The sequence below is a fragment of the Emydura macquarii genome, unplaced genomic scaffold (assembly GCF_026122565.2).
Source record: "Emydura macquarii macquarii isolate MOO-44397 ecotype Brisbane River unplaced genomic scaffold, CSIRO-AGI_Emac_v2 contig_67, whole genome shotgun sequence".
NCBI lineage: Eukaryota > Metazoa > Chordata > Testudines > Chelidae > Emydura > Emydura macquarii.
In genome coordinates, this window is record NW_027130204.1 from 2,914,139 (window position 1) to 2,927,167 (window position 13,029).

At 42.4% G+C, this 13,029-nt stretch overlaps 1 protein-coding gene across 10 annotated transcripts in view; it reads left to right on the forward strand.

Moving 5' to 3' along the window:
• USP54 (ubiquitin specific peptidase 54) overlaps positions 1-13,029 on the forward strand; it is a 181,717-nt gene that overhangs the window by 76,384 nt on the left and 92,304 nt on the right. For 9 of the 10 annotated variants that reach the window (XM_067537876.1, XM_067537928.1, XM_067537936.1 and 6 more), the window contains exon 2: positions 9,072-10,581. In XM_067537876.1, the coding sequence (XP_067393977.1) occupies positions 10,435-10,581 (147 nt within the window). In that variant the 5' untranslated portion in view covers positions 9,072-10,434. Of the gene's footprint in view, positions 1-8,836; positions 8,942-9,071; positions 10,582-13,029 lie in introns of those variants that run through there. The other variant, XM_067537893.1, reaches the window with a different exon arrangement.

The following is a 13,029-nucleotide window of genomic DNA, read 5'->3' on the forward strand; positions in this document are numbered from 1 at the left end:
GTGAGCATGGGATCCCCGGCGAAGGAGGGCAAGATGAAAGAGCTGGACCTCCTCTCCACGCCAGATGTATTCGAGGCAGCGTGGGACCTGATTGCCATGATGGCACACCAGTCCCCCGTCTCGGGGGAGAGGGTGCCAGACCCAAGACCTCTGGCACCACGGGTTGCAGCGCTGTCTAGAGGCAAGGTCCCCAGTGATACGGCGCCAGTCACCCTTGCCCAGGCACCGCTCACCAATGCTTTGGCGTCAATCGCCTGCTCCTCAGCACTGATTGCCCTTTCCTCAGTGCTGGTCACCCGTGCCTCAGCACCGTTCGGCGGTCACATCTAGCTCAGCACCACCATGGCCTCTGCGATCAGAGTCCAGATCATCGGACTCAGAGGCAGACTCTGGCACCTCGAAGCGGAATAGGCACAGGTCGGGGAGGCGACATTACAAGGAGGATAAGGGACAGGTGCCCCCTGTTGGACCTTGGCGTATGAAGTGGCAGATGCCCCAGCAATGGCCCTTCTGGACACTATGGGCATTGCCACCAGGCCTAAGGCTCTCAGTCTAGAGGTTCCTATTTGGTTTTCTTGGAGAGCCAAGCGGCTGGCACCCTGGAGCATAGAACCTTGCCATGCAGCACTGAGGTCAGCGGGCACAGGGAGACAGCACCATCGGAGGAAGCTGGTGTGGTTCACGGTGCCAAAGAGGAACCCGACACCAAGGCAGACCCCCACGCTGGTAGAGAGGTCCCGAGCAGGGAGAACCCTAGTGGCCAGGACATCCCTGAGACTGATGTTGGACCCATGGTCTCATCTTCCTTCTCCCAGGATGAGGTGGTAGCAGGGACATCGGCCACCCATATCCCCATGGAAAATAGGGCCCACCAAGAACTTTTGAGAAGGGTGGTCCAAACCGTAGGCCTATAGGCAGAGGAGGTCCGTGAGTAAGTGGACCCAATGGTGGACATTTTGACACCGGAGGGTCCTTCAAGGGTAGCTCTGCGTCTAATCAAAACGGTCTGGTCCAGTCCACAACAAAGACACTGTGGCAGACATCAACCTCGATCCCACCCACAGCCAAAGGAATAGAGAGGAAGTATTTATCTCCTTCTAAAGGGTAGGAGTACCTTTTTACTCACTCTCAACCTGGTTCGCTCGTCATATCTGCAGCAAATGAAAAGAAGAGGCAGGGTCAGCAGGCCTTAACACTTAAGTCAAAGAAGCAAAAGAGACTTGACTTATTCGGAAGGAGGGTATACTCCACCGGAGGTCTTCAGCTGCAAATTGCCAACCAACAGGCAATTCTCAGCAGACATAACTTCAGCTCGTGGGACATGATGGTGAAGTTCAAAGACCTCCTTCTGACCGATTCCAGGTCAGAGTTTAGGGCCATGATGGAGAAGGGTAAAGCAGTAGCCAGGACATCGCTACAGGCCGCATTAGATGCAGCAGACTCTGCAGCAAGGACTATGGCTTCAGGACTTATTATGAGAAGAAGTTCCTGGCTGTAGGTGTCAGAGTCCACCATTCAGGACCTGCCCCTTGAAGGAGTGGAGCTGTTCTCGGAGCAAATAGACTCCAAGCTCCACAGTCTCAAGGACTCTAGGGCGACTTTAAAATCTTTGGAGCTTCGTACACCTTCCACACAAAGGAAGCATTTTAAGCCCCAGTCCGGCCAGAGGTTCTACTCACCTCACTCTCAGCAGCACTTTTCCAGAAAGGGGCAGACGTGACAGGTGCAGAATGCCCCAACCTGGCAGAGGCTCAAGCAAACAGCCTCTAGGGCTAAAGCAAAATTTTTGAGTGTGTGCCCAAGGGCAAAACTCCAGGACAGCTGCCGGATCCTGTTCCCCCTTTCCAAAACTATTTATCCCATTTCTACCATGCTTGGGCCCAAATAACATCGTACAGATGGGTTTTGTGCCTGGTAGAAGTGGGATATTCCCTCCAGTTTTATTCTACCCCAGCCTTCCACCCCCCTTCCCCATCCTTCTTCAGGGACCCCCCTCACGAGCAGCTTCTTATACGAGAGGTACAGGAACTGCTTTGCACCGGCGCAGTATAAGAAGTCCCTCAGGAACTAAGGGGAAAGGGGTTTTACTCCAGATATTGCCTGATCCTGAAGGCAAACGGGGGGCTCAGGCCCATCCTTGATCTGTGGAATCTCAACAAGTTCATAAAGAGGCTAAAATTCCACATGGTCTCCCTAGCTTTGATCCCTCTCTGGGTCCAGGGGACTGGTATGCCACTCTCCACCTAAAAGATGTTTATTTCTATATTTTAATAATAGCCTCCCACAGGAGATTTTTCAGGTTTGTGGTAGGACGCAATCACTATCAATTTGCAGAGCTCCCATTTGGCCTCTTGGCGGCTTCAAGAGTCTTTACTAAAATTCATGGCTGTGTTCACTGCCTTCCTGAGGAGACACTGAGTCCAAGTGTACCTGTATCTGAACGATTGGTTGGTCAAAGGCTGCTCTAGGGAGCAAGTAGATGCTTACATCGCCCTAATACGGTCGATCTTTGTCAACTTCGGTCTTCAGTTAAATGTGAGTAAATCAACGCTAGCACCCACACAAAGGATAGAATTCATTGGGGCAGTCCTGGACTCAGTACAAGCCAGAGCTCTGCTGCCAGAGTCTCGTTTTCAGCTGCTCCTTCACCATCCACGAATAGTCTCTCTGCTCGGATGTCATGAGAAACATTTTCCAAAGGTGTGGGTTTCCCCAAGTAGACCTCTTCGTGGCGCAATCCAACAGGAAGTTTGAAGAACAGGAAGTGTCACCAGTTTTGCTCCTACCTGTGGCACAGCCCGGTTCTCTGGTAGATGCGTTCCTGCTTCCTTGGGTTCACCATCTGTACTATGCTTTCCCACCGTTTCCTCTCATTCACAAGGTCCTCCGGAAAATCAGGAGAGACAGGGCCTCGGTTATACTTATAGCCCCAGCATGGCCCAGGCAGCACTGGTATACAACGCTGCTGCATCAATCCATAGACAACCTGATCACCCTGCTACTGGTTCCAGATCTGATTATGCAGAACCATGGTCAGCTGCATCACCCCAGCCTCGAGTTGCTTCATCTCACAGCATGGAAGCTGCATGGTTGAACCCTAGAGAGGCAGAGTGCTTGGAGCAAGTGCAAGAGACCCTCCTTTGCAGTAGAAAGCCATCTAACAGAGCGGTGTACTGTTCTCGGTGTGGTCAGCACAGAAGGGCACTCCAGTGCAGGCTTCGCTGCCTCTTATATTGGGCTACCTGCTGCATTTAAAGCAACTAGGTTTAGCAGCTGCATCTGTGAAGGTGCATTTGGTGGCAATCTTTGCTTTCCACCCGGGGGAAGGAGGTCGTTCGATATTTGTCAACCCTATGGTGTCCTGCTTCCTCAAGCGCTTAGAAAGACTTTACCCTTAATAAGGCTTTACAGCTGCTATTGATGCAAAGTCCTGAGGTGATATTAAATTTTCAAGTTTGACTCCATTGGAGAATTACACACCATGATTGCTATATTCCAATCTATGTGCCTTCTTGCATTTCAGAGGTGTGTGAAGGGGTGCCCATCTATCTTTTCCTTACCTCCCAGGGATGTTTTCAGGTTTGAAGTGTGTTTATAAAATACTCTGAGGTCCGAAAACTATTTGCTCTAAAAGGGTAATCACACTATTTGAAAATAAAACTGGACCTCACCTCAGCAGCTATCAGATTATTGCAGAAGTGCAAAACCAAAAAGTGACAGAGTATTGTTGTCCTGTCAGTCCAACCAGTTTAGTGAAAATGTGGGGCTTTTCAGGGTTGTTTCCACTTTTGGATGAGAAATTAGTGATACAAGTCAGATATATTTTTGGTGTAATCTTGTTTATTCTCATAAAATGTACGCTACTGTTTTCCTGAACACAGTAGAAACAGTAGGCAGTTTCCTTGCTCAGAAATCTTCATGTGCTGCTCCACCAAGCAGCTCTGTCTCTTCATTCTCTCCTGGATCATGGTCACAATTATTCACAACTCCTTCTCAGTGTCCAAGCATAATTTTTTCAGGCCCAGTAACACGGGCCCCCTCCCACACATATAATGGGGGTTGCAGCCTGGGCGGGGCCTCCGGGCCCCAGTAAAGTGTACTCTTTTTCCCTCCTGTGTGGGGACCCCGCTCCTTCTGCTGGCTGGCTTGCTCCCTCCAAAACACAGCCTGCTACTCAGTGTCCTACTTTCCTGCATGTGCACCCATCCATGGAAACCTGTGTTAATTTACCTTGTTTAGCCCTGCCTTGGCCATGTGGCCTAGTGCCTAAGACAGTAACCACCATTTATGTGCAGCCATTTTTACTACATAAAGGGGCTTAATTGCTCCTGTCATGGAGCCTGAAAGAGAGTGCTTGGCTCACTCATGGGCTTTAATGAGGTCTGCGCCTTGTCTTTGGGTTCAAGACCTCCTTGGTAACATCCAATAGCACCTTCAGCCTAACAGTATTGAAAAATTCTGTTGCCTAAGGCAAGTGGGGAGTTTTCCGGGTGAGTGAGAGAACCTTCAGCATTAATTTATGCAGACTCCGAGCTTGCTTTATTTTTTTTAAAGGGAGAAGTATTACTAGTTCTCAAGATTGCATATAAAACTTTCCAAAAGTGAGCTGAGTGTAAACCAATGAATTGTGAGGCCTTGGCTGCACAGGGAAATTGATCAGCATATAGCTGTTGTGGAATAAACTATTCTACAATAGTTATTCTGGAATAGCTTCCTGTGTGGATGCTATTCTAGAATAAAAGTGACTTTATTTCAAAACAGTGTATCCCTTTGAGGGAGTTGTTCTAGAATAATTTAGCTATAGGGGTCAATTTCCCCCATGTTAACAGGGCCTTAGCCTACAAGTAGACAGTTCTTGTTTCACTGCATCCACTTTTATCTTTGCCAAAGACAACAGAGAAAAATTAACAAGACTGATAGAATCCTGCAGGGAGCAATGAAACTGTCAAGAATCATGTCTATTTCATCTTGCTGTTGCTTGGCATAATTATAGGCTGCAGCAAAGGCAGGCATTGGAATTATTTGCTGTGGAGGAAGTAAATAAATCAGGACTGGGGAAGGGCAATGGCAGCTGAGATCTTTTCTTCTTCCCTCCTCCCAATCACAGTGGTCAGGACACTGGGGAGGGGTGGAGTAGAAGAAAACCTTTCTTCATGCCCTGTTTCCCTTCCAGCAGCCAGGAGGCTCTAGTCTTGTTTACACTGCCATAGTGCATACTATGGAGGTGTTAATTGCTGAATGCACTGAAGTGTTGCTCGCTAACTGTCCTCATGTGGATGCTGCTGGGGCAAACTTACAGGTATCTAGTTTGTGCTAATATCATACTTTGAGTTGGTGGGTCCTGATCTGTGTGGAGCCTGCTTCTGATGATGAGGTTAGGTTGTTATTTGAAGGCCAGAAGAGGAGGCTTGGGAAAGATTTCTTTCAGGAAGTGGTCCTTGTCAAGTATGGGATGGCAAAGTGTGTGGAGACATTTGTGACATGACTGAGCTTAATACAGCAAGCCCAAGGATCAAGATCCTAGGAAGCAGGAGACACCACAATTTCTAATCTTGTGGTGGATGTCCGTAATGTATTCATTATCAGAAGAGGGATAAAACCCAAAATACAATATTTCCGTTTTAGTTACGTTAGTACCAATGATTGATTTAACTAGTGGATGTAAATGAATAGCAACTTAAACGTTTCTGTGGTAAATGTCTTCCAGAACACTCTGTGCTCTCTCGTTCTCTCTTGTTCTCAGCATGGCTGTCAATGTGTCATGTTTCTTCAGGCCAGAAGAACGGGCTGAAATCATTCTGTGGATGAACTGCGAGAGGTGCTATGCGAGTGGTGTCCCTGGTATACTCTTCTCTTGCACATTGAGCATGTATCTATGATTCAGGGTACCTGATCCCCAAGTAGAGCATTTGACAGATAATACAGACATTAAATCTATTTGTGGGGAGCTCTAGAGCCATTCTGGATTGCCATTTGTCATGTTTCCCCTTCAGTATAGTTTTCCATTGGTATCTTTGACCTTTTTCTAACTACAGTTGCTGGATTAGTCTGCCTTTGATTGTCAGGACTTCTGTGCAGGCCTCTTGTAGCTTGTTCCAGTCACTAATAAAACAATAAACAAAATGCACATATTTTAAAACTTCTATAGGCTTCCTGCTTGAATTCAGTGTCTAGTTTAACATGTTGGGTAATATGACTGACGCCCTTGCTTCATTCTTGGTGATTTTTGTGTCAGACCCGGGACTCTTTCTGTTTTGATCCTATCTGTGTAGTAAAGGTTTTAGAAGCAGTATGTCAACTCTAGATTTTCTCTGCGAGAGCAGCTCTGATAATGCTTATCTCTTTCGTTTCAAGCTCTGTTTGCTGGAGTCCTGTCAAGATGTCACTAGCCCATAGACTGGAATATAGCTTCTGAATCTGTCTGATTTTTTTTATAGTGTTTGGATTTTTTTTTTAAATGATAAGAGAAGCATGAAGCTGGATTTATTGTGAGCCTATAAGATTGAAATGCAGCAGAGCACTGGAAATCCTATTAGCAATACAATCATGGGTCAGTCCAATACATTTTTAGAAAGCTGTTGCCTTTTGTATTCTCTTGATATGAGTGAAGAATCTTACTGCCTTTTAGAAAGAAATAATATATGGAAATAGCTTAAAATAAATAGAGTGTTTCCAGTGTTTTATAATATATTTGTGTTCTCTGGAGCCTCTGCCTTGTATCAAAGTGTTGCCTTGACTTCGCATCAGCAAAGAAAACTGTGCAACTTTACTTTGGTGCTGTGGTTGGGATTGTTTACAAGATAACGCTTTGTTTGGGAGAAGAAAAAAAAAGCTCTGTGGAATATCCGAATCTGTTAAAAGGGACACTTCTAACATCCTTCCTGTCCTTTCCCAAGATGTTGTGGTTAATGGGCTAGTGTGTGTATGCAGATATAGATATATGTGTTGGTGTTTGAACTTTTGCAGATGGCTCTGCGAAGGGTGAATTGCTATCAGAAGTGGTGGAAGCAGGGGCTCTACATTTTTTTTTTTTTTTTTTTTTTTTTTTTTTTTTTTTGCATTACAGTGACATTAAAAAAGAATCCTTTTTTGCATTTGTGTGAAAGCAATGAGCAGAGGAGGTAGGTGAATGGAATCTGTAAATGAGACCAATGTGTATTGTCTCAAATCTTTGGAAAGTTAAATTTAGCTAGAATTCCTTTCTGAAGACATTAGAATTAGAAAAATTAAAGTGTGGCTATGTTTTGCAAAATGGCAATGTAAGGTGACATTTTTCTCAACAGATCTTTTCCTTGTGTACATTCACAGTCATAGCTGTTTCATGTTAAAAATGAGTCTTTATTGCTTTCTTATTCCTGTTAACCCTGTACAGCTAACATAGCTAAGAGAGATCAAACTGAAATTATTCCACCTCATGCATTGGTAATAGAATGGAATGTAAATAAACCAACTGGCTAAACCTGTACAAACCTAGTAAAGGCAATGGGCATTCAAAAGTGTTGCTAAGACCTCATTTGGTCTGCAGAATCTTTATTTCTTGTGGAGAAATGCAAAATGGGAAGATCCAAACTTGGCTCTATGATCCCAGGATGAGTTTACAGCGTTGGATAGTTAGCAAAGTGCTCCTTATGTAATAGCTGAGCACTGATGCACAATAAATATGGAACCTCACAATGACATTTTGTAGTAATCCTACTTTAATAACCCTGCTTTAAGATTAAAACAAATGTCCAGTAAATATTTCTTAGGTGTTTGCTCACTAAATTTATTGGCACTGTGTCCTTCTGGATTTCACCCTCCAGCTTTTCATATTCCTAATGGCAGGCATTGTGGGAAAGAGTGGGGAGGGGTGCCTTGCTTCATTTTCTTTTGTGAACATTACATCATCACCATTCTGGGTCAGCTGAGTCATTGTAAATCGCACTCTGGTTTTTGTTGATGCTCGAGCCTGGCCAGTATATCTATCACAAGCAGGGTTGGTTTAGAAAGATCCATAAACGAATGCTGTAAACTGAATTTTCCCACCAAGTGATTTTGGCTGATAGTTCATTAAGACCTTGAGCAAAGAGAGGAGTTGATATTTGAAGTTGCTTTGAAATTATTCCTGTACACCTTTCAGCATTTAGGAATGTTGCACAACCAGTTTGATGTTTGTCTGTGTGCCCAGATTCCCAGGAGTATGACTTAATGGTTAGAGCAGGGGACTGGAAAGCAGGACTACTCACCTGTAAAACAGATATATGTGCCTGCCTTGCAGGGATATCCAGGCTTTATAGCAGAGATGACCCATGCCTGCTGATATGGGGGGCTTCAACAGTGTTAGTGAGCACACTCAGTACAAGCCAAGCTGCAAATCTGCGGGGGCATGTGACCCCGCATGCCCCTCCCCACATGCATCACCTCTGCTTTATAAATATTTGTGAGCACTTTTAGATCCTCAAATAAGAAGCGCAAAAAAAATCACTCTTAGAAAGGAATGGGTGTGAGACTCATACAGAGCTTGCATTCTTAGATATTTGGGAAATTTTAGCTATGTTTTGATGAAAAAGAAGAAGTTTATAGTTAAAGGCTTTCTCAGTTATCTAAGGAGTAACAATGATAGCCATCAATTATTTTTGCTAATATGTGGAGTTTGTCTGCTTCTCTTTGTGTAGTACAGTGTTGTACTCTTGATTTGGATCATGTGTGATAATGCCGTTTGGTTTGCATTAACTAGTTCTGGGTGCTGTTGATTTCTAAGTTATGTACAGATGGTGGGAGAATACTACAGAAACCCAGTAATGGCAGTAGAAAAACTAATTAGCCAACTACTTTCACAGTATATCTGTGACCTAAATACAGGTGGGCTGTTTACGTAAGAAATTAGTCTACAAAAGGTTTTGTCATAAATCCTTGAAATAAGTGTTCCTGACGGACCCTGGCCACCATTCATCCTACGTGGGTAAGAATGAAATTCCTCAGAGAGAAGATTTTTTCCCATGTTTTCAAATATATTAGGACTAAATGATTGTTTAAATTCACTCATGAAAAGTGCAGCTTCCTCTTACTGATTCTTTTGTTTCTATTTGTAGGCTCTCAGTGTCTTTTGGAGGGTGACTTCCACCATATCTGGATTAAACTCCTTGTCCTGCGGATGACAAGCATCTTCTCTGAATTAGAAAGTGGGAGAATATTCTGCTCTGATAAAGGGGCTCTGGACTGTAACTCCACCAGGGGAAATACAGCTACATTTCCATGCCCTCTCTTCCAGATTTAGCACTGCTGCAAAACCCCAAATCCAGATTAGACAATCCCCTCTTCCAACGTGTAAACATGATTTTATAATACTATAAATATGCATATCTAAATATACTTCGTATTTTTTCCAAGATCTTTGTTAGAACCTGGCTAATTTGAGACTTCAAGGAGTATGTGCTAAGAGTGACGTGCTCTTGCCTGTTCATATAAAATTATGCATAGCTTTAAAAAATATTAAAATTAATTTCACCCTTACGGCACATTTTATCCATGTTTTCACCAAGGCACATACCCGCAGGTTCCTCTGTTTCTTGTTCTTTGTTTTTTCATTTTGGGGATGTTTTTGTATTTTTTGCTTTGTTTCAAAAGGCTCTGCATATAGTGGGAGGTGAGGCAACACTGGTTTTGGCAGAACACCACAAAACCGAGAGAGTAATTACATGACGCAAGCTTTTGATTATTTTTTTTCTCTGTAAAACTTTCTGGCATGGCGAGGCATTCCAGTTGCAAAAGAAGGAACAGGAGAAGAAACTTCTAAAGATCTGCACAGAAAGTTAGAAGAAATTTTCTGATAAAGATTTACTACTTAAAATGAAAGCACTTTCCAGTGCAGTTCTGGAATCTCTTCTTTTTCTATACATTCAGACCTGAAGTTATTTTTTTACCACTCCAGTTAGAAGCAAGGCTTTATTTTGGTTTTGGCTTGCCTGCTTTTTTGCTAGTTGGGTTGCTATACATTTTGTGGGAGGATTAGAAAAGTATTAAGAGAAGTCTTACTTTTTCCTTGTCCTGGACCCTGTTGGACTTCAGCAATTACACTGTCTTCAGGAGTGTTCTATTGAAATCACAGCCTGTTCAGAAGAAGGATGTAACAGCAAAGCAGTTGCACTTGAAAGACCATGGATTCCTTCCTCTTGCTTCCTTCTGTTCTGTTGCCTGTAAAGCATCATCATCCCTACATTATCAGCAGATGAATGATAGCATCCTGGGTTGGATTTAAAATCGACATATATATCTAGCTCATACGCTACATGTATCCACATCGAAGGAGAAATTTTGTTTAAACTGTATTTTAAAAGGATTGGATTGTACTCCATAGCTTTCAGTTTGGGTAAATGAAAGGATCTTGTCCAGTAAAAGACTTTCAGTCAAACAGATACTAAAGTCTTCTTCATATTATAGAGCTAAATGTGAAATATGTCTTGGAAGAGGACTTATTTTTCTGTGGGACGGGGTGGTGTGCAAGGGATGTTTACTCCACGTAATACAACTTCCATAGCACCTAGTAAAGGCCTCAGCAATGAACCGGGACAGAATAGCTGCTTCTTGAATAGTGCTTTGCAGGTAAGGATGCTGAAAACAGTTTGTCTGTCTTTGTATTTGAACTTTTTCTCTTCGCTTTACATTCTTACTGTTGCTAAATTGTTCTTCCAGGATCCATCTACACAACAAATGCAACCAAGTTAGGGGAATTTTGCAAAGCTGTTGTCTCCTGACCTCAGATAAAATACAGTTCGATTTTGTAGTGTAAATTAACCATATTCCATAACTGGGCTAAGCCCCTGGACTTTCCGAGATGAAAGGGACACCATCAATTTAAAAATTACACTTCTGTCTGAATTTTTTAATTTAAGATGAATAAAACTGAAAGATTAGAGAAATCTACTTTTTCATTTTTTATGTTCAGTTTTATGTGGTGTGTCAGGCAATTATTTTTTGTTTTAATGGGTCTTTCCCACAGCAACAAGAGAAGAAAAATATTTTTAAGAAATAGGAAACTGATTTTGAAACCACAAAAATTTGCAGGGCTTGTGTCAGGTTTGGTTCCTGAAACAAATTTAACTAATTTTTTAAAATAACTATAATCAGTTGATAGTGTCCATTTAAAACCCCTTTTATAGTCTGTATAAACAATCAGCTTTCTTTGACTGTTGAATTGTGGCTGGTGGCTTGATGAGAGAAGCACTGACTTTTTATCTATGGGAACTCAGTTTGAGTGAAATAAGTTTGGTTCATATCCAGCTATCATTCTTTAACTCATGTGAGACCAAGAAATGTGCTTCCTCTGAACTGCCTTTAGTTCCCTACAAGAAGGAAGACTTCCAGGTCAAGGCTAAGTCAGAAGTTAAGTTCTTAGTGGATTTGTATAGGTATTACAATATTTGCCTTGTGACCACTTATGCATTATGAATACCAATCTTTTGGAGTTCAGGCCTTCTTGTTGGAAGGTGTTCCTTAAGGCCCTATCTGCACATCAGGTATAATTGATTCAGGAGACACGGTTTCAGCACTGTTAAATTGTAGTATGGGTAGGACCAAATGACTGTACACTTAGCATATCAAGGATTGAGAATTTCACTGGCCTGAGACCCAAGATTTGTCATATTAAACTCTGATCCCATGCCAAAGAAGTTGTGAAATAAGGCACTGGACTTGAACTCAGGAAATCTGGGTTCAATTTCTGACAGTGCCACAGACTTCCAATGGGACCTTGGCCAAATTACTTAATTTCTCTGAGCCTCAGTTCCCCATCTGTAAGAGGGAAATATTTCCTTCCGCCCACCCTTTCTCTGTTCTTTTTGGATTACATTCTTTTTGGGGCAGAGACTATCTCTTACTATGTGTTTTGTGGCTGTCACAAGGTTCCTGATCTCATTTGGGGGTTCTAGATGTTAATATAATATAAATAAATAACATAGATGGTCTAGTGAATAGTTTACAGGCCTAATATCCTATGAAATACCAAGGCTCAAAACAAATGGAATCTAGCACTGGAAAAATGAGATTACCATTGGTATATATTTCCATTTCTTTTGGGTCATGAGATTTTCTACATTAAATTCATAGAGCACTAATTACTGTCTTCCTCCCAAACTTGAATTCTCACCTGATTTTAGTGGTTGCCTGGTATCTAATGAACTGCTTGAGGCTGTACATCAGTCTGAAAGCTTGGGATCCCACCCTTCTTATAGCATACTATATTAATCTCTAACTCTAGTGGCTCAAAAGAGATTGGATGCTAAAAATATTGAAGGGGGATATAAAAACCAAGATGATAATCAGAATGACCAGATTTTAAAGCTGTATCTCATATTTCACTAAGAATAGCTTTTTAATATTTTATTGAGGAATGTTAAATTTGTAAAATGCAAACTTAACTCTCAGAGACGGTTTGAATAACTGTTGATGCTTATGATATAGGTAGTTCTTGTTCTTACATTCAGGAGGAGCAACAGTTACCTTGTGCAGCTAAATTGAAAAGAATACTGGACTCTTTCCTAAACACAGTATTTTCTCCCCTTTGTTCAGTCTGTCATAACTCTTTAGGAGTTTTGTATGTCATGAGGAGCTGCAAAGATTTACAGTCTCACAGGAGGGGCTACAACTCAAGTAGAAATATTAACTTTTAAATGTTCATCTTTTGGGAAATTTGACAAATTTAATATTCAATAAAAACATATAAGAAAAAATACTTTTAAGTGACACTTGTGCTCTAATGTCCACAATTTAACAAATAGCCAGGACTGGAAACATTATGGGAGACCAGTACAAATACTTTCAGGATCAGTAAACTTTTCCAGCCCGTTACCCTGGGCCAGCAATCAAAAAGAAAATATGCACTGTCGACACATGTGCTATGGAAGCATTTTGTCAGTTAAAGGCACACAATGCAATTTGGGTCAAGTTTCTTTTGACACACTGCATTAAAGATATTGCCCTCCTGAAAGGCATGTTGGATTTTGAGTGCAGGATATACACTGAGGCCCAATTAATGTTAGTTGAAACTAAGCT